The sequence below is a fragment of the Plecotus auritus genome (assembly GCF_963455305.1).
Source record: "Plecotus auritus genome assembly, chromosome: 1".
Taxonomy (NCBI): Eukaryota; Metazoa; Chordata; class Mammalia; order Chiroptera; family Vespertilionidae; genus Plecotus; species Plecotus auritus.
In genome coordinates, this window is record NC_137770.1 from 27,337,256 (window position 1) to 27,358,824 (window position 21,569).

Consider the following 21,569-nt stretch of genomic DNA (forward strand, 5'->3'; position numbering starts at 1 on the left):
GTGACTGTTATTCCTAGCCAGTTTGGCTCAGTGGATAGAGTGTCAGCCTGTGGACTGGAGGGTCCCGGGTTTGATTCTGGTCAAGGGCACATGCCCAGGTTGCGGGCTCAATCCGGGGGGCGTGCAGGAGGCAGCCGATCAATGATTCTCATCATTTATGTTTCTCTCTCTCTCTCTCTCTCCCTCTCCCTTCCTCTCTGAAATCAATAAAAATATTTTTTAAAATAGTGACAATTATTATTATTAAAGCTATTTCTGCCAACTGGGTCCGGGATGGGGCTTGAGGAGGGATCTGTCTTCAAGAACTTCTGCCTGAAACCTAGAGAAAGAATAAGCTTCCTTGGCCTGTACCTCTGTCCTTATAATAGAGCTGTGTGCAAATGCAAACAGGTTCTAACACTCTTTTGGTACTCCTATTTTATGCTTTCACGCCTACCCTTATATCATCCTATTAAAAAGTTAGAAACTCATGTGGTTTCATAAAAAATTTTTAAGCAGTCATTTTACATTTTATAGTCACGTGAAATCTTAACAGCTTATCGTCATGTGAAATCTTACAAACAAAAAGCAGTTTTTTGGTTTTTATTGGAGAGAGTGGGAGAGGAGAGGAAGAGACAGAGAAACATCAATGTGAGAGAGACATATCAATTGTACGTGCCCTGACCAGGGCCTGAGATCGAGCCTGCAACTTAGGTATGTGCCCTTGACCAGAATCGAACCCAGGACCCTTCAGTTCGCAGGCTGACACTCTATCCACTGAGCCAAACTGCTTTAACTTTTGCACGTGTGTGGTTGGGAGGTAGAGTTTGGGCTAAGAGACAGCTAGAAGAATTTAGGGAAGGTATAGGAGAAAGCCTGAAAGCCGTGTGGATCTAGAATGGGAAAGGGTGCTTGAGGATAATATTCAGAAAGAGGGGACTAAGAAAGCTAAGCTTTCCTTTGCCTGATTCCCTTCTCTTCCCGGGAGTTGTATTATTTATTCGAAGTTTTAAGTTTGCACCTTTTATTCCTAGACATGTTAACAGTATATTTAAGCTCCTGAACCTTGCCCTGCCTTTCCAGTGGTTCTTAGAAATGCTTGGTAAATATTCCCACTGTTCCCCTAAATAGCAAATAGAGTTTTGCATTTCAAGACTTAGAGCTTGAAACCTTCATCAGTGTCTCCTAACCTAAAGGCACAGCTACTGTGAGTGACAGAGCGAGTCTGACTAATAATAAGAAGGTCTCAGTGGCTGCTCACAAAAGCACAGGTTGCTGATGGTCCCTTTACCCAGTGCCTATCACAGTAAAGTATCATAGCTATTATCTAAGGTAATTTATTCATTTAAGTTAATTTGGCATATTAGTATATTAAAATCTAGGTTAAGCTCCCAACATTTTGCCTTGTATAAAAACAGACTTATTTGTGGTCTAAGCTCATTTGTAATTGTTGGTACAATAACTCTAAAAACGTTCTGTGAACCTTCTGTTATGTACAGGGTGAAAGACTGAGCCACGCTGTAGGCTGTGCTTTTGCGGCCTGTTTAGAACGTAAGCAGAAGAGGGAGAAGGAATGTGGAGTGACTGCTACTTTTGATGCCAGCCGGACCACTTTTACAAGAGAAGGATCATTCCGTGTCACTACAGCCACTGAGCTAGCAGAAAGAGAGGAAATTATGAAGCAAATCCAAGATGCCAAGAAAGGTACAGTCTGTCCTACTACAGTGTGTTTTTATTAAACAGTTTTTCCCAGAGGGTGAATATTTTGAAGCTACCAAGGCTAAGCTTTCTCACAAAGAGAACTCTTAGCAATATGTGAAGACCTTAAGAACAAAGCTGGCCCTGACCAGTGTTGCTCAGTGGTTGGAGTGTCAGCCCACACACCAAAGATTATGGGTTCAATTCCTGGTCAAGGGCATCTACCTGAGTTGCAGATTCAATCTCTGGCCCCAGTCTGGGCGCTTGCAGGAGGCAAGCAGTCGCTGTGTCTCTCTCTCATCAATGTTTCTGTTTCTCTTTTCCTCCTTCCCTCTTTCTTCCCTCCCACCCTCTTCCTCCATCCCTTCCACAAATCTGTAAAAAATCAATGGGAAAAGTATCCTGGGTTGAAGATTAATAACAATAACCAAAAGCTGAAAATCTAAACAAAGTCCTTTCCTTTAGAGTGGTTTGTTTAGTGGCTTTGAAACTGTTCACCCTTTTTATTATGTTAAGCTACCTGGGGAAGCTAAGAGTGCTGTTGAATAAGCTGCAAAGACATTACCCTCCCTGTGTTTAAAAACAAAATTGAGAAAATCTGTTCCAGATTTTTAATTCGAATGCATCTAATCTCTTTGAGAAGCAGATGCTGTCAAGAACCTAGATCTTGCCCTAGCCGGTTAGGCTCAGTGGATAGAGAGTCCTCCCTCAGACTGAAGAGTCCCAGGTTCGATTCTTGGGACTCTTGTTTGCGGACTCCATCCTGGCCCTGGTTGGGGTTCCATGCAGGAGGCATCCAATCGATGTGTGTCTCTCACATCCATGTTTCTCTCTCTCTCAGTCTCACCCCCTCCCTTCCACTCTCTCTATTAAAAAAATAAAAAATCTTTGGGTGAGAATTAACAACAACAAAGAACCTACATCTTAAAGGAAGAAGTACAAATCCCAGGTCTAGGCTGCAAAGGCCCTACTGACATGCTGCTGGGTGCGACTGTTCTCACTATATTATTACTGCTTTTTAGTGCTTTCGTGAAAAAAGCTCCTAGATTTTGAGAAGCTAGACCCTAGCTCTTTCTCCTATAGCCCTGTTAATTTTAGTGTGTGATTTTTGCAGAATGTTTTTTCAGGTACACATGGCAGCGTAGCGAAAATGCCTGTACAAGCATTCAAGCTACTCAAGAGTCTGCTGCCTAAAGTTGGGTTGGGTTTATAAGTGAGACGGCTTGGTGAAATGCTTTGCATTCTTGTGTATAACAGGTTGAAACAAATGTGGCGTATTTTGGAATTAAACAATTCAGTTTAAATATACATTAACATAATTTTGCTAATTTTTACCATATTCTTTCAGTTCTAAACCAGCTATTTTGGGTAACTTCATTAATCCAATACTGACCCAAACAGCTCTAATTTTTAAGACCAAAAAAAGATACATATTTTTATTTGAAACTAAATTATTCATTGTGATTTGTTCATTTCTCATAAGCATTTGTGCCAGGATCCTAAAGAATAAGAAACACCATGTTATTTTTATTAGGAAATTTAATATGGACAGCTGTTATTTAGTGTGCTTGGTGACATTCTAACTAGAAGCATGTTCTTTAGTACCACCACATAATACTCTGTGCTCCACACAGCAACTGCCAACGTGGTAGCATCCCAACAGCTATAGAGGGTTGTGAGGGGAGGAAGTGCTAAAGATCTTCCACATGCAGATTGGGTCTCAGCTGGTACTCACATGGAAACAGTCTCATATTTAGTTTATTCCAATTTAAAATTTTACTTCTGTATGCTTTTATTCAAATGAGCCACAATGCCTATTGTCCATGATTGAAAGACTGCTTTATGCCATTCTGTAATACCTAATCAATCTTATGCTTATTTAGACTTTTCTAACTGCCACTCCCAAAGTCTTCTCCCCCAAACAAGCGAACAAACATTGGAAACCATAAACCAGCCTGGCCGGCTTAGCTCAGTGGTTGAGTGTCGACCTATGAACTAGGACAGTGATCGGCAAACTCATTAGTCAACAGAGCAGCAAACCGCGGCTCGCGAGCTGCATGCAGCTCGTGAGCCGCACTTTGCCGACCACTGAACTAGGAGGTCACAGTTCGATTCCTGGTCAGGGCACATGCCTGGATTGCAGGCTGGATCCCCAGTGTGGGGTGTGCAGGAGGCAGCCGATCAATGATTCTCTTTCATCTTGATGTTTCTATTTCTCCCTCCCTCTCTGAAATCAATAAATATATATTTTTTAAAAGGATGATTTATGGTTTTCTAAAAGAAAACCTTTTTAAAGGACTTCACATTAGAAGTTCATCTGTACTATTTTTTTAAACTTGCTCAAAGTCTTAAATTATGAATCACTGCATGAAAATTAGAGTTCTAATATGTGTGTCTCAGTAACTATATCATGGGGCATGTAGTAGGTTAAACCTTTTATTTGTTTGAAAAATAGATCTGAGCCCTGCTTTTAATCTGTCTTTTAAGAGACATTGGGAAGGAGATGGGTAAAGGACCTACGAGGGTTTTTGAGTTTCTCAGCTGTGTAAGCTCAAATTATTTGAAGACATTGCTAAGGTCCTCATTCTCTTGTTTGACCTTTAGCTGAAACAGACAAGACAGCTGTTGGTTCATCAGTGGTGCCTGGCAACACTGCCCCATCCCCATCTTCTCCCACCTCTCCCACTTTGGATGCCACTGCCTCTCTGGAGATGAACAATCCTCATGCCATCCCACGCCGCCATGCTCCAATTGAACAACTTGCTCGCCAAGGCTCTTTCCGAGGATTTCCTGCTCTTAGCCAGAAGATGTCACCCTTTAAACGCCAGCTTTCCCTGCGCATCAACGACTTGCCTTCCACTATGCAGAGGAAGACTGATTTCCCCATAAAAAATGCAGGTAATGCAGCATCCACCTGACTCACTGGTGCTCTAGCACTGAAACATTATCGTCACTTCCAGTCGAAACACTAATCCCACCAAACTAGCCCTACCCCGACCGCCCCCCAGGCTGGTTTATGATTATAAATATCTTGTACCATTTTCCATCGGGAGAAAAACTAAGGTTCCTGGAGGGAAATGTGAATCATTCATTTCTCTTCAACAGACAAGTAATAGAGCCATAATGGGAATTCCTAGCCTGAGCTATAAGATTTGTGGTTTGTCCTGGTGGAAGTGTACTTAACTACCTCTCAGCCAACCTGCTTCCAAACATCAAGGGTCTCAAGTTTCCATTCTTATCCTGCCATTTGGGACCCAGCAGGGAATTAATTATAAAGATAAATAGCATTACTGTCAGACGTACCAGAAGAAATGGCTAAGTGTTCATTGTTCTTGTGGCTGGTTGGCTCCATAGGGAGGAAACTCTAAACAGGCTTCCTGTATGAATCTAAGATCTGTTGTTCATCAGAGACAGTGGGCTTGCTCACACATATTCATTACCTTTCAGAACTGCCACACAGTCCTTTGTGTGGCCTCTGTACAGCTGAGCCAGCCCCGGTAGTTCTATCCTCATCATAAGACCCGGAGCTAAAGTGTCAGATCTGGTCAGTGCTTTTATTGGACTCTATTTCACTTCACTCTGAGACACACCCAGCCAGTGCTTCCTCAGAGCGTGAGGAAGCTCTGTCTCAATAGGGCACTCTCACTGGTGGTGGTATAAAAGTACAGAGAGTTAAGTTCTTTTGACACATGAAACTAGGCCTAAAGAATGGTTCACTAGACGATTACCGAGGGTTGGTCCAGCTCTCAACTCCTATAAAAACGGAAACCCCAGATGCTTCAAGTACCTGTTTTCAGTTTCCTTCTGGAGCAGATAGGAAACAAAAACTAGCATTCTCTTTTCACAGTTGAGCAAATAAAGGTACAGCACACATTTATCTTCCTTAGTGACACACAAGTATCCCAGAGTCAATATTAAGAACAAAGCCTCAAGAGTCCTGGACCTCAGTTCACTTTTCCATGTTTTCACAGTTAATATACTTTGTACTTTGGAGGAAAAAGAATGATGACATTGTCATGGATTATCATAGAGAAAAGGACTGAGCATCCACTGGTGCCCTTGACTTTAACCCATTTTCTGATACTTACTAAATAGCTTCAGAGCTTAAATCACACCTGTGAACTGGTTGGAAGACAAACAGGTCACTCATGTCTTCCAGAAACTTCTAGCTAACAACATCTTGGAACAAAAAGGAATCTGGGGATTTGCAAGGGAGGAAGATAGACCTCAGTACACGAACAGTTGACATTTCATACCTCCTGACTTGAAAAGCCAATGAAATAGTGGACAGTAAAGTTTTTTAAGCTGCTTTTATAGCCGCACCTGTCAGTTGAGACTTTTCCTTTCACAAATCAGGAATGCAGTATAAAATGCCACCTTGTACCATATGTTATGTTTTTGGATTATTGAGTGTTTCTGTCTGGAGCCATTTTCTGTTTGTCTTGCAGTGCCAGAAGTAGAAGGGGAAGCAGAGAGTATCAGCTCCCTGTGCTCACAGATCACCAATGCCTTCAGCACACCCTCCGAGGATCCCTTCTCATCCGCCCCAATGACCAAACCAGTGACAGCGGTGGCACCACAATCTCCTGCCTTTCAAGGTTAGTGCCCTGTTAGCCTGCTCAGCTTTTCTCTCTGAAACTAGCATTTTATGATGCTGCTCACGAACTGTAAGTTGGCATCCTGAGTTTTCCGAAAGCTGGTCAGACCCACTCATTTCCCTGTTTGATGTCTCAGATGGATTCATTTCCCTGTTCAACAGTGTCCTTGCTCTTTGTTCCCCTTCCTGTTTCCTAAGATGTCTGCATTTGTCATTTTGCATGTACCTACCTATCATTCATCCTATTCTATTAGGAGCTATAGTCCCAACCCACTGCTTCATTTGCCCCTTCACTGTTAAAAGTCAGAGTATCCAGCCACTTCTCCAGACACAGCAGTCATCAGAGTTGGTTATAGGTTATTCTTTTTTTTTTTTTTTTAATATATTTTATTGATTTTTTTTACAGAGAGGAAGAGAGAGGGATAGAGAGTTAGAAACATCGATGAGAGAGAAACATCGATCAGCTGCCTCCTGCACACCCCACACTGGGGATGTGCCCGCAACCAAGGTACATGCCCTTGACCAGAATCGAACCTGGGACCTTCAGTCCACAGGTCGACGCTCTATCCACCGAGCCAAACCGGTTTCGGCGGTTATAGGTTATTCTTTCTTTAGCACAGTGGTTTTCAACCCAGGATGATTTTGCCCCTCAAGGAAAATCTGGCATTCGTTGTCTGGAGACATTTTTTATTTGGGGTTTCACAACTTGGTAAAGGGTGATTGCTAATGGCACCTGTGTAGAGGCCAGGAATGCTACTAAACATCCTTCAATGCACAGGCTAGCCACCTTTACAACAAAGAATTATCTGGCCCAAAATATCAATAGTGCCAAGGTTGAGAAGCCCTGGACTCATCTAGTCTCTACCCAGTCTCAGGAGGCTCATACAGAAAAAAGGTATTTCTTTTGGCTCTTTAGTTCATTTAATCTTCTATAACAAGTGTCCTAGAATTTGACTTTGTGGCATTGAAGAGTTACTAAAAGTTGTTGTTTTCAGAGTTACTGAGTTAGCAGTTACTGACTCAGAGGTCAGCAAAGAGTCTGTATTACTTAAATTACAGACTTTAGAGCCTCCTTATAATTGCCATTTCTTTATTTCTTTTGAGAGAGAGAGCTCAGAAAAAGCTTTGCTGTGAGAACAGTACCCTGCTCCTGTTGGAGGAAGCTACAACATGCTTTTCCTACAAGGAATCTCTTTTTAAAAAATTAACTTTTATACCTTTAAAGTCATGTGTGCCAAATAGCTTTCCATCTGACAAATATTTATAATATCAATAATGAGCCCTAATCGGTTTGGCTCAGTGGATAGAGCATCAGCCTGAGGACTCAAGGGTCCCAGGTTCAATTCCGGTCAAGGGCATGTACCTTGGTTGCGGGCACATACCCAGTGGGGAGTGTGCAGGAGGCAGCTGATCGATGTTTCTCTCTCATCGATGTTTCTAACTCTCTATCCCTCTCTCTTCCTCTCTGTGAAAAATCAATAAAATATATTTTTAAAAATATCAATAATGATAGGCCCAATTTATTGAGCCCTTGGTACCTTCTGCCACATTATGGTAAGGACTCATGCATGTTCTCATCTCTTTTAATCTCCACAACAACCCTTTGAGGTAAGCATTACAGATAAGGAAAATGAGGCTCAGAAAGTTTAAGTAAATTGCCCAACATGCACAGCCAGGATTTAAACCCAGGTCTTTCTGAATATAGTACCTGTTACATTCTACTGACTGTATGCCTATTCACAAGGCAATGAGTGTAAAACTGAATAGAACATAGTCCTTTCCCTGTCTTTAAGGGGCTCCCAGTCGAAGGGTAAGCTAGTTTTTTAGACAAGCCCTGGGTAAATAGTACCAAAGCCACAGCATGGTTACCTCATCCTAAACAGGGAATGGTTGTAGTGTAGGGCAGGGGAAGGTACCTGCTTATATATTCCATACTAAATATGAATGATAGATGGACTGAGGAGGAGCAACTGATGGAATAGATGCCCAGAGTACAGGAACAGGGTCTCAGGAGATTTTGATAAAGGGAGACAAGAAAAGAATAGTAGGGCCTTTGAGATATTATCACCATTACCAAGGAGGAAAAAATCTTCCAAAAAGGAAGATAAAATTAATTATGTAGTCAATTATAGATTTATTAAGCAAGTGAAAACATATACCAAGTTTGATTTTTCATCTGTAATATGGGGATAATACCAGCCTTACTAGGTTTTTGAGAGAATTAAATGAGATGATGCACACTAAAGTATTATTAACATAGCATCTAGGACATAATATGGAATCATTATATTTATCCCATTGTTGTTATTGTTTCTATAACTTGGTCTTTGGAAAGTGAAAGGAGAGGGAAATGCTTTATATACATCATTATGCCAAAGGTATGCATTAGCTTTTTGCTGCTTGTAATGCAAAGCCGCTCTGTTCAAATTTAATTTGAAATTGTTTTTCTCGGCTTTCATTTCCTCTCTCTCCATACACATAGTGTCCTAGAACAGTCATTTGACTCTTTCCAGATAGCTCTTCTCATCACAACCTCTAATTCCCTCTTTGCCAAAAGGTTTGTGTATCCACTACAAGATGGTATGGTTACCCCAACACCAACTTTTCTGTCTGTCTATTCCATCAGTATTGCACATTGGCCTGACTGACCCAACTCCAACAGGTCACCTGTGCACCCTGCATGAATTAACTCCATTGATGTTGTCTGCTCCCATTGTAGCTAATGGCACTGACTCAGCCTTCCATGTGCTTGCTGCTAAGCCAGCCCATACTGCTCTAGCATCCGTAGCAATGCCTGTGCGTGAAACCAACCCTTGGGCCCATGCCCTTGATGCTGTTAACAAGGGAATTGCAGCCACACATTCGGGTAAGGTGGCCACAGATGGTGGTGAGGATTCTGGGATCAGCTAAGTGACCCTGGTTTGAAAATCAGCCATTTACCTGAGGAGGAGCCAGGGAGAAGTCCTTTTAGGAAAAGTATGTTCTCTCCTGGAAATAAACAATTAAGAAAGGATGGAGAAGGAGAAAGAACTAAAGAGGTTAAATTGACAGTTCTTAAGACTGTGGAACAGAACCACCCATGGAACTTTTCATAAAGTACAGATTCCTGGGCCTACCCTGAAGGAGTCTGTCACTGGATTTGGAAATATGTGGATAAGCCTGTAGGATGAGGGGACCCTGCCTCCTACAATGGTCTGACACATGCTATCACAAAAACAAGAGCTATAAAAAGCACTTTATTTTTGCTTTTCTATACTTTCTAGTTTTTCTATAATGAACATTTAACCATAAAACCAAGAGAATTTTAAACAGTAATAAAGGCAGTTCATCAGGAAGGCAACATGTGTCAGGAAGCCAGGCAGGGGTCATGAGGTACAGAACCAAGTACTTTCTCTTCGTTCTGTTTAGAGTAGAAGGTGAGTCACCTTGGGCCCTTTGAGCTTGTGCAAGGTGGTTTCTGTACCATAGATGAGCCACAGCACCAGGGAGGGGTTTCCTATGCCAGCCAGCTGCCTTGGTTCAGTGCAGTTGAGCCATATCTAGACAGCTCCTCAACGTGGCTGAGAAAGCAGCATGGTCTGACACATGCTGTCACAAAACTCCTCTGCTAGTAACATTATTCCACTAGAGGGATTTGTTCCACGTTAGGATCATTCAAATCACCAGGGTTATCAGGTGAAGAAAAACGCTCCGAAAGACTGACTCTTTTCTCTCTCCCATGTTGGTTTCAGGGACCGAGTGGGCTCAATCTTCGGGTGCTGCCTCTCCAGGTCTCTTCCAGGCTGGTCACAGACGTACTCCCTCTGAGGCTGACCGCTGGTTAGAAGAGGTATCCAAGAGCGTCCGGGCGCAGCAACCCCCAGCCTCAGCTGTCCCTCTGCAGCCAGTCCTCCAGCCGCCTCCACCCACTGCCATCTCCCAGCCAGCGCCACCTTTCCAAGGGAATGCATTCCTCACCTCTCAGCCCGTGCCAGTGGGTGCAGTCCCGCCCCTACAGCCAGCCTTTATCCCTGCCCAGGCCTATCCTGTGGCCAATGGGATGCCCTATCCAGCCCCTAATGTGCCTGTGGTGGGCATCACTCCCTCCCAGATGGTAGCCAATGTGTTTGGCACTGCAGGCCACCCTCAGGCTGCCCATCCCCATCAGTCTCCCAGCCTGGTCAAGCAGCAGACATTCCTTCAGTATGAGACAAGCAGTGCTACTGCCAGTCCCTTCTTTAAGCCTCCTGCTGAGCACTTCAATGGTTCTGCAGCTTTCAATGGTGTAGACGATGGCAGGTTGGCCTCAGGAGACAAGCACACAGAGGTTCCTATGGGCACCTGCCCGGTGGATCCTTTCGAAGCCCAGTGGGCTGCATTAGAGAGCAAGTCCAAGCAGCGTACTAACCCCTCCCCCACCAACCCCTTCTCCAGTGACTTACAGAAAACGTTTGAAATTGAACTTTGAACAGTCCCCGTGGCTTATGTATTTTGTCCATACTTAGGCAAGGGCGGGAGGAGGGTGAAGGTCAAAGGAGCAAAGGAGACTTTGTGTTCCCAATAGCACACTTTTCACTAATCCCAAAGGTCCCAAGGAGCACGTCCAGGTGCGGAGTGCTGTGTGGGGTGATTTTTGAAAAAAAAGCGGAGAAAACCATTCCTAGAGAAGAGCTGTCCTAGTTAGGCTAAAGAAGTCAAGAAAATGTTGCCCTTTGTCCCTCTCCTGCCTCAGCCCCTTACAAATCTCTGATAACAGAGAGGCAGACGTATCTGAACAGGAATCTGTATTCAAAGCACATTTACTGGAATATAGAACACAACGGGAAGCAAAACGATCTCCCTTTGTTTTTCAGGCCATGCACCTGCCTCCTCTCAATACTGGCCCATCTTAGAGATTGAGAATAGGGTGGCCTGTGCTTGGGCCGAGGACAAGAGGCAGGCGGTGCTGCCAGAATCCCAGGAGGGCGCATCAGCAGCTGCCCAGCAGAGCTATATTTTAGGGGTAAAGTTGAGCTTCCATTTTGAGTAAGAATAAATATTATAAATATATATCAAAAAAGCCAAAATCTTTATTTTTATGCATTTAGAATATTTTAAATAGTTCTCAATATTAAAAAGTTGTATAAGTTGTAAGTAATCTTGCCAAAGGTAAAAGGGTTAGCTGTAAGAAATTGTACATAAGATTGATTTATCGTTGATGCCTACTGAAGTAAAAGGGGAAAAGCTGGAGGTGCAGACCGGATCCCTCACTTATTTGGTATCAGTCATTGTAAGTAGAGTAGCACATTGCAACAACAATCATGCTTATGACCAATACAGTCACTAGGTTGTAGTTTAAATAAAGAAAATGAAAGAGTAGTCTTGTCCTGGTTTTAAACCTATGGTGAAATTCTAATATTATTTTAATGGAATCAGTCTAAATATGCTCTATAGAGAATATGTATTTTCTTTTATATATTGCTGCAGTTTCCTTATGTTAATCCTTGACTTTGTTTTAACACTAAGGTGACAATGACATCATATGCATAGACTGGAACACAGGTTATTCTGAGGTTATTCTGTTGGTTTGTCATGTGGGTCTTGGTGGGTTCTGTTTTGTCCTTTAAGTGTTGTTCCCATGAGTTTTGTGGGGATGGAGTTTCTGGTTTTATTAGGTGTGTGTGTGTGTGTGTGTGTGTGTGTGTGTGTGTGTGTGTGTGTCTATGTGTCCATGTGTGAGTCCTCGTCCCCCTCCCTTGTGGTGGACAGAACATCCCGTTGCCAGTTGCAGCCACTTGACCTCTGGTAACAACGTGAGATCCCATCTCATTTTTACTTTTGAACGTTGGCCTTACAATCAAATGTAAGTTATATATATTTGTACTGATGAGAATTTATAATCTGCTTTAACAAAAATAAATGTTCGTGGTAGAAGCTTTTGCCCATAAAGGGCTGTTCTTTCCCCTTTTCTTTATTAGCAGTTGACTTTTAGTTCTTTCAGGTCTTGTTCCCTCTCTCCATTCTGCTGTTGCTGCAGCTCTCTAGTTTGGTGGCTAGAAAATCTTTTATTTTCTAATATATTACTTTTTTATTATTTTTCAGAGAGAGGAAAGGAGAAAGACAGAAAAACATCAATTGATCAGTTGCCTCCCACATGCGCAACCCTCTGGTGTGTAGGCAACACTCCAAGTCTCACTAGCCAGGGCTCTGGCATATTCTTATAGTTCATATTTGTATTCATTCTTTAGGCTTTGGTTGATCCTAAACGCATCTCTAAGAGATTCTTGCTGCCTAAAGTGTGGTCTGGACAACAGCATGGACTTCACCTAGGAGCTGGTTAGAGATACAGAATCTCAGCTCCCCACCCTCCTCCAGACCTTGTACACAGAATCTGCATTTGAGCAAGATTCACAATCAGATGTCCAGGGCTGGAGCAGTGAGTCTCAACCTTGGATAAGTATCACAATCACTTGGGGAGCATTTAAAATCCTCATGGCTGGGCAGTACTCTAGACCAATTAAATTCAAATCTCTGGGGAGTGGAACCCCTGGTTCTATTTTTTAAAAGGCTCCCACTGTGGAAGAGGGTTGACAACCAGTGGTTTAGATTGAGTTTTACTCTCACCTTGAACTTCAGTCCACTATTCTGTGACAAGTTCTAAGAAGATCTAGCTAACCTCAAACTTACCTTCTGAAAATATGTTACCAATGGGCCAAATACTGGTTTAATTAAAGAACTGGGGAGTCTAAGAAAATTAGAAATTTTCTCATTTTTATAGCAAAACCAGCCATGGTAAATCAAAGGGAATGGTCCTCAATATTTTTAAATGGAAAGAAAAGATCTGTGCCTTGGCCCATGATAGGTAGACCAAGAAGTATCCCTCATCAGCCAGTGTGGTCATGGTGAGCAAAACCTTTCCCTTAGCGCCTTTCTTTCCCATGTCTCTGAATAACCTGTGTCACTAGGCCCAGCCAGCCCTCTGGAGGATTTGTGGAAAGGGACTAAGAAGCTCATTGAATCCAGGCCTCTTATTTTAGCAGCAAGGAATTGGAAGTTCTGAGATGAAGAATGACTTCCACCAACTCAAACCATTTCTGAAACCACTTCCTTATTATTACATTGCCCTCCCCTCCATTGGTACCACCATCTTGCTGTTGCTGGTTTCTTTAAATATATTTTTTAATTTACTTCAGAGAGAGGAAGGGAAAGGGAAGCAGAGATAGAAACATTAATGATGAGAGGGAATCATTGATTGGTTGCCACCTGCACGCCTCCTACTGAGGATCAAGCCTGCAACCCGGGCATGTGCCCTGACTGTGAATTGAACCCTGACCTCCTAGTTCATGGGTTGATGCTCAACCACTGGGCCACACTGGCCAGACTGCTGTTTTTAATAATAGTCTGGCTTTTATGTGGCAGTAAACACTTTGATCCACAGATTCCTACTCGAGAAGGAGCAGCTCCTTGTTGGTCTCAGTACAGAACAGGCCCGTCGATCAGCTCCATACAGCTGTAAGGCGGTCCTCACAGCCAGCTCTTCCTGTTGGCCTCAGGAGGAGGGCTTCTGGCTCCAGCTTCCCGATGAAAGTAAGAAGCTTTTCCAGTTCTTTCATGCTCAGATAATAATGCAACTGCCACCCTTTCATACTAAATCCCTATACTGAGCCTTACCTTATAGTCCACTTTCCTGAGAGCTTTCACCAACATTATGCTGTTAACCACAGGCACAGATGGGCTTGAAGCTGGTTGCTATTTACTACCTAGGAGGTTGAGAAAGGGACTACAGCAATAGACCACTGTTTGACCCCAGATGAGATCTAGTTCTAGCAAAGAATCCTTCCTTGTCACAGCAGGAGTTAGGTAGGTGTTAACTTTGAAATAGTTATGCACCTCCCTGTCCAGCTTTACATGAAGTGAGAACCCTGGTAGCTCGTTTTAAAATGCAGTGAACTGATCCTGTGTAGCAGAAGTTGTAAAGGGTATCCTAATCCAAACAGATTTCTCTCCGTGACAACTCAGCTATCTTTGATCATGTCAGAGATGCTGATCTGGCCTCTGCTGAGGCTAAACACTGGCTGGGTGGGGTGGGGTGTCTCCAGAAGATAACTCCCTTGCCAGCCTTAGAGGGGAGAGCGAGAGTCTCCCTCCCCTTCTCCCAGCCCTATGAGTTGTTTCAGAACTGGGGCTGGAGCCAGCCTTCATCCCTGCTGCCAGACCGGCTGAGCATGAGGCTGGGAACGGGAACAGCTGGCACAGCAGAAGCTGGAGTAATACTCATTGCCACAGAGCCGGGCCTGCAGGATGAGCTCACAGTTGGCCAGCTCCGGCTGATCCGTGCAATCCCTGCCGGGGTCCCTCGGCTGGGTGGCCAGTGCTGCAAAACAGCAAGGGAAAGAGAAAGGGTAAGGAAGCTCTGTGCGCTGAAAATTCTCACCATTTCATTTCCTTAAAAGTGGCACCATGGCTGTCAGATTCCCCCAACATGCAGTTGCTCTGTAACCTTTCAACACCTGTATGTACAACTACAAGGAGGGGTCACAATTTCCACCCATTTTTTTTTCCAATTACAGTTGACATACAATATTATATTAGTTTCAGGTGTGCGACATAGTTATTACACATTCATATAACTTACAAAGCCCTATAAGTCTAGTTCCCATCTAAACCATGCATAGTTATTACAATATTATTGACTATTCCCTATGCTGGACTTTACATTCCTGTGACTGTTTTTATAACTGCAATTTGTATATCTTAATCCCGTCCCCTTTTTCACCCATCCTCCTAAACTCTCTTCTCTCTGGAAATCATTAGTTTGTTCTCGTATCTGAGTTTCTGTTTTGTTTGTTCCTTTTTTTTTTTTCAGATTCCACATGGAAGTGAAATCATATGGTATTTATCTTATTTCACTTAGCATAATACCCTCTGGGTCCATCCATATTGATGCAAATGGCAAAATTTCACTTTTTTTATGGCTGAGTAATATTCCATTTTATATATATGTACCACATCTTTATCAAATAATTTAGTGATACTTAGGTTGCTTCCATATCTTGGCTACTAATAATGCTACAGTGAACATAGGGATGCATATGTCTTTTCAAATTTGTATTTTGGGTTTCTTCAGATAAATACCCAGAATTGAAATTGTTGGGTCATATGGCAGTTGCATTTTTAATTTTTTGAGGAAGCTCCATACTGTTTTCCATAGTGGCTGTACCAATCTGCATTCCCACCAACAGTGCACAAGGGCTTCCTTTTCTTTACATCTTTGATAACACTTACTGTTTGTTGATTGGAGATAGACATTCTGACAGGTATGAAGTGATACCTCATTGTGATTTTAATTTATATTTCCCTGCTGAGTAGTGATGTTTAGCATCTTTTCATATGTCTATTGGTCACCTGTATATTCTCTGTGGAGAAATGTCTGTTTAGGACTTTTGCCCATTCTTTAATTGGGTTGTTTGGGGTTTCTGGAGGGTTTTTTTGGTGTTAAGTTTTGTGAGTTCCTCGTGTATTTTGGATATTAACCCTTTATTGGATATCTCAATGGTGAGTATCTTCTCCCATTCAGTAGGTTGTCTTTTCAGGTTATTTTTGTTAATTCTCACCCAAGGATAATTTTCCATTTATTTTATTATTTTTATTTTTTTTTAGAGTGGGAGGGAGGGGAAGAGACAGAGAAACATCAATGTGAGATTGGTTGCCTCCCACATGCACCCCAACCAGGGCCGGGGAACAAGCCTGCAACCGAGGTATGTGCCATTGACCAAAATTGAACCCATGACCCTTCAGTCCACAGGCCAACGCTCTACCCACTGAGCCAAACTGGCTAGGGCTCTATTGCTTTTTAAAAACTATTTTATTTATTTGCACTTTGATCTTCATTATTTCCTCCCTTCTCACTTTGGGCTTTGTTCTTCTTTTTTCTAGTTCCTTTATGTACAAGGTTAGATTGTTGGAGATTTTTATTGTTTTTTGAAGTAGGTCTGTATTACTATTTCTCTTTCTCTTCAAACTGCTTTGGCTATGTCCCATAGATTTTGGGTCATTGTATTTTCAATTACGTTTATCTCAAGGTATCTTTTAATTTCTTCCTTGATCTCATTGTTAACCCATTCATTGGTTAATAGCATGTTATTTAGCCTTCACGTGTTTTTGTCATTTTCAGTCTTCTTGTTTTGATTTCTAGTTTAATACCATTGTGATTGGGAAAGATACTTGATATGATTTCAGTTTTCTTAATTTATTGAGACTTCTCTTATGGCTTAACATGTTGGCTATCCTGGAAAATGTCTGTGTGCACTTGAAAAGAATATATATTCTGCTTTAAGGTGAAATGTCCTAAAAATGTCAAGTCCATCTGGTCTAATGTGTCATTTATATCTTCTTGTTGGATTAATCCCTTTATCATTATGAAATGCCCTTCTTTGTCTCTTGTTACAGCCCTTGTTTTAAAGTTTATCTTGTTTAAGTATTGCTCCCCCAGCTTTTTGGGTGGTGTCTATTAGCATGAAATATCTTTTTCCATCCCTTTACTTTGTGTACTTGTTTTTCTAGCTGAAGTGGGTCTGTTGTAGGCAGCATATGTGTGGGTCATGTTTTTCTATCCATTCAGTCACCCAATATCTTTTGATTAAAGCATTTAGTTCATTTAAAGTAATTATTGATAGGTATGTAGTTATTGCCATGTTATTGTTTTTATAGTTCTCTGTTTCTTATTTTCTCGCTCTCTTATATGTTGACGACTTTCTGTAGTATCATGTTGGAATTCCCTCCTATTTCTTGCATATCTCTTGTAGATTTTTGGTATGTGGTTACCATGTGCTTCACGTATGTTTATAGCAGTTTATTTTAAGTTGATGGTCGTGTAAAGTCAAACATTTTAAAATGACTAATTTTTACTCACCACCTCTACGTTTATGTTATGGTCATTTTTTACTTCCTTTGTGTGTGTCCCTTATTTTATTACTATAATTACACATAATCTTCCTACTTTTGCTTTTTAACTTTTTAAAAAATTTTTTTAAATATATTTTATTGATTTTTTTACAGGGAGGAAGGGAGAGGGATAGAGAGTTAGAAACATCGATCAGCCGCCTCCTGCACACCCCATACTGGGGATGTGCCTGCAACCAAGGTACATGCCCCTGACCAGAATTGAACCTGGGACCCTTCAGTCCACAGGCTGACGCTCTATCCACTGAGCCAAACTGGTTTTGGCAGCTTTTTAACCTTTGTAATAGCTGTTGATCCACTGCCTTTATACTGTTGGCCTTTGTCAGTGAGAATTTTTATTTCCTATGATAACTTTGCAGGGTAATCTTGGTTCTAAGTCTGTGCTTTTCATCACTTTGAATATTTCTTGCCAATCCCTTTTGACCTGTAAAGTTTCTTGTCAGAAATCAGCTGACAATCTTATCGGACCACCTTTGTAGGTAACTAACTGTATTTTTCTTGCTGCATTTAAGATTCTCTTTGTTGTTCACCTTTGGCATTTTAATTATAATGTGTCTTGGTGTGGGCCTATCTTGTTTGGGACTCTCTGCACTTGTATGTCTACTTCCTTTGCTAGAGTAGAGAAGTCTTCTGTCATTTCTTCAAATAGATTTTCAATCCCTTGCTTTCTTCTGCTTCTGGTACCCCTACAAATGCAAATGTTGGTTTATCCTGCCTAGCCAGTTTTGCTCAGTGGATAGAGTGTTGGCCCTTGACTGAAGGGTCCTGAGTTTGATTCCAGTCAAGGGCATGTGCAGGAGGCAACCCATTGATGTGTCTCTTCCTCTCCCTTCCACTCTCTCTCTAAAAAAATAATAATAATGTTGGTTTATCCTAAAGGTCCCTTAAATAATTTTTTTTTCATTCTTTTTCTTGGTTTTCACTACCTTATTTTCCAGATCTGATCCTGTGTTTCATCTCATCTGCTGTTGATTTCCTCTAATGTAGTCTTCACTTTTGACTGGGTTTTGTTTTTTTGTATGATTTCTATCTCTTTGTTGAGATTCTTACTGAGTTCATCTATTCTTCTACTGAGCTCATTGAACATCCTTACAACCAGTGTTTGAACTTTTTATCTGGTGGATTGCTTGTGCCCATTTCATTTAGTTCTTTTCCTGGAGTTTTGTCCTATTCTTTCATTTGGAACATAGCTGTCTCTTCATTTTGGCTGACTCCCTGTGTTTGTTTCTAGGTATTAGGTAGGTCTGCTATGTCTCCCAGACTTGGCAGAGTGGCCTTAGGTAGCAGGTGTGCTGTGAGGACCAGTGGAGCAGTCTCCTTTTTCACCTGAACTGGGTGCTCCAGGAGTGTCCCTTGTGTGGGTTGTGTTTGCTCTCCTGTTGTAGTTGAGCCTTGATTGCTATTGGCATGTCAGGGGGTGGGATCGAACCTCAGGCTGACGGGCCGTGAGGACTGGCCATGACTACAGAAAAGCTGTAGGGGCTGACCCATGGAGCAGGAGTTGCTTTAGCAGATCTCTTGTGCCAGCCAAGTCTGCTCGTCCCGTGTGTTGTTTATGGAACTGATTGGGTGGGACTTTGGTGTGGTCTGAAGCTGGCCACTGGCTGTGTTGGTTCTGGAGGCTCTTGGGAAAGGCTCTGGTGCAGGCCAAGGTCAGCCGCCATCTATGCCCAGCTTGGGGCTGCCTAATGGGAGGTATAAAGTGATTTGCGATTGGTTGCTGCTTTAGTGCCATATGGTGGCCACTTAGTTGAAGCTGCACTGCATGCCAGCATGGGCTGCAGCTTATGCCAGGCTTGGACCACATAATGGGAGCTACAGTGCAAGGTGAGACCAAGTGCCTCTTGTGCCAAGGTTGGGGCCACTTAGCAAGAGGTACAGGGCACACCAAGGCCAGCTGCTGTTTGTTTGGGGTTTCTAGACCTTTGGGAGATTTTGAGAAAGTTTGTGGCAAGGACAGCTGCTTTTGTGGAAAAGTCACTGGAAGTGGCTCACGTTGGCTATGAGTTGGGTGGGGCAAACAGTGTTAGCCAGGTTAATGGAGAGCTCAGATTTGGCACCCACCTCCCACCTTGCTGGCTGGGTGTGGGACTTGCCCTCCCCTACCAGTCTCGACATGGCTGCTGCTGTATATCCTTCGTTATAGGACTTCTGTTCAGCTAGTCTTCAGGCGGTTCTATAATTTAGGTATAATTTGATGTGACCGTGGGAGTAGATGAGCAAACACAACATTTAATTACTCTGCCATCTTGATGGAAGTCATTTTCCACCCATTTGTGGCCCTACTTTAGCATGCAATGGTCCCCCCGTTGTTCTTTTGCCACCTCAGCACAGCCCATCGCAGACTCCCAAATATTGACTGACTAGATGATTAAATATATCTTGAAGTTAACTCCCTACCCTTACTGTTGAGACCTGACAAGCTAAATGACCTCTGCCTTGGCCTTTAGATTGGGAAGAAGAGAGAGTAGGGTCAGCCCTAAAGAAAATTTTTGAGTTGGCAAGTGCTGTTTTGCCCTCCCTCTCACTGCTGGTTTCCTCCAGCCTCAAAGTTTTGTGCATTCAGTAGTCCCAGTTTATCTCAGTCCCTTTGTTTCCCTGTTTTTCCTCTCCCGCCCCGAGAAAGCAGTGTGTGTTAGTCAAGGTGATAGGAAAACAGTCTTGTGAGCAATACTCTAATACTGAGCCAGCACTGGTCCCCTCCGTGGCATTCACTGGGAGGTTCTGTATCTTATAAACGGCGAGAGTTTCTGTCCGCTGCTTTATCATAGGGCTGAAGTGGCCTATCTCCTTAACTTCCCTTACTTTCTGGAAAGGGCTCTTGTTCCCCACTTGGCTTGGCTTGGGCCTGAGTAGCACTTTCCCTAAAGTCAGACCTCCTGGGCCTTGGGGAAGGCTTATCCCATTTCCCCCGTGCTTCCTTCCAACGTACAACAAAATGACCATTGACTGTAGAGGTTAAGCACACCCGCTCCAGAGCCAGACTTCCTGGGCGCAGTCCTGGCTCTCCCACTTGCCAGCTGGCTGACTTTGGGCAGATACGTAAGCTCTCTGTGCCTCTGTTTCCCCATCTGCAATGGGCATATGAGTGTTTAACTGTGTTTTTTGCCTTATTCCCTCTCATTTAAAACAATGAGTGACCCCCTGTGTTTTTTCCCTATAGTATTTTCTATTTCTAAACAATATTTTAAGCAAAAAGAATAAGGCCTCACAGTAGAAGTATGTCCCTTACTCTATTACTCTAGAACAAGCATGTCAGACTCAAAGGCTAACACGGGCCAAATAAACAAGGTTTAAGTTTATGTGGGCCGCAAAAAAAACAAAAGCTTCAATTTTCATAGAAACATGCTGAATACAAAGGGCTGAAATAAATGAATAATCATTAATATAAAATAGAACGTTTAAATAATATTTTTTCTTGAACATTAACTTACCAGACACTGCACAAATTAATAAGCATAACACAAACCTATTTTTCTTGTTCTCCAAAAGCGAAATATTTCCTGTTGCGCACACCAAACAAGTCAGTCTAAGACTAATGACGTGGCAATCGGCTGCTAAAATATTTGCTGCTAGTATTAGTGGAGAGAAATGGTGCGCCTGAGCATAAGGCACGAAAGGGAAATGAATGCAACACGATTGTAGTAATCAGTCACTAGTGAACGATGTAGTTCATTATTAATAATTATGTAGAACAGGATATTGTAAAAATTAAGTCATGAAGTTATTGAAATGTTTCTTACATTCCGTTATATTGGCTGGGCCGCAAAAATATTTGTTGTGGGCCACATGCGGCCTGCGAGTTTGACATGCTTGCTCTCTAGTGTGACTGGCTCAAGCACCACCCCGCCCTAATGCTAACACTAATTCCAATGTTAGCCCCAAACCATGACTAGGGCAAGGTGAACCCCCTCCCCAAAGAAGAAATGGCTGCAGCCTAATCCATGGAATGAATACAGTTAGGAGGGAGGCCACGTCTAGTAAAGAAAGATGCCCAAAAAATATCTAAGATGAGCAACACGGTGGTCCAGCACAGGTGGGAGAAAAGTGGCCGACGGAGGCCACCGAGCTATTTCCAAGAGGCAGGTCACAGCAGGCCTTTCAGTGTGGGGACCACACGTCATCAGGAGTCCCACCAGCCTCACCAAGCAAGTTTCTGATTGTACATTGGTTTCCCACATGGATGTATCTACCGGGATCACGACCGTCAGGATCCTCCTAACCACTCTCTTTCTTACATAAGTCTGTATTCTGGTTTGTCTCAAGTCTGGTAAGTTTGGTTATTAGGTAGACAAGAGACGGATTTGCTGGGCATCATCGGAGGCAGGAAGTAGCTCCTGCAGGAGGAGGCTGTCACCAAGTATCTGAGCACCTG

The 21,569-nt window shown here is 42.7% G+C and overlaps 2 protein-coding genes across 11 annotated transcripts in view; one reads left to right on the top strand and one right to left on the bottom strand.

Annotated features, from left to right (window-relative positions):
• The window catches only part of NUMB (NUMB endocytic adaptor protein), a 158,261-nt gene extending 146,095 nt beyond the window's left edge, over positions 1-12,166 (top strand). For 6 of the 10 annotated variants that reach the window (XM_080661124.1, XM_080661126.1, XM_080661128.1 and 3 more), the window contains 4 exons: positions 1,479-1,683; positions 4,282-4,575; positions 6,126-6,275; positions 10,006-12,166. In XM_080661124.1, the coding sequence (XP_080517250.1) occupies positions 1,479-1,683; positions 4,282-4,575; positions 6,126-6,275; positions 10,006-10,721 (1,365 nt within the window). In that variant the 3' untranslated portion in view covers positions 10,722-12,166. Of the gene's footprint in view, positions 1-1,478; positions 1,684-4,281; positions 4,576-6,125; positions 6,276-8,993; positions 9,141-10,005 lie in introns of all 10 variants that reach the window. The other 4 variants (XM_080661119.1, XM_080661122.1, XM_080661123.1 and 1 more) reach the window with 1 other exon arrangement.
• A 2,195-nt stretch (positions 12,167-14,361) lies between these two features.
• PAPLN (papilin, proteoglycan like sulfated glycoprotein) overlaps positions 14,362-21,569 on the bottom strand; it is a gene marked incomplete at its 5' end in the record, with an annotated part of 37,556 nt that continues 30,348 nt past the window's right edge. The window contains one exon of the mRNA XM_080661193.1: positions 14,362-14,606. Within this exon, the coding sequence (XP_080517319.1) occupies positions 14,431-14,606 (176 nt within the window). The 3' untranslated portion in view covers positions 14,362-14,430. The remainder of the gene's footprint in view (positions 14,607-21,569) is intronic.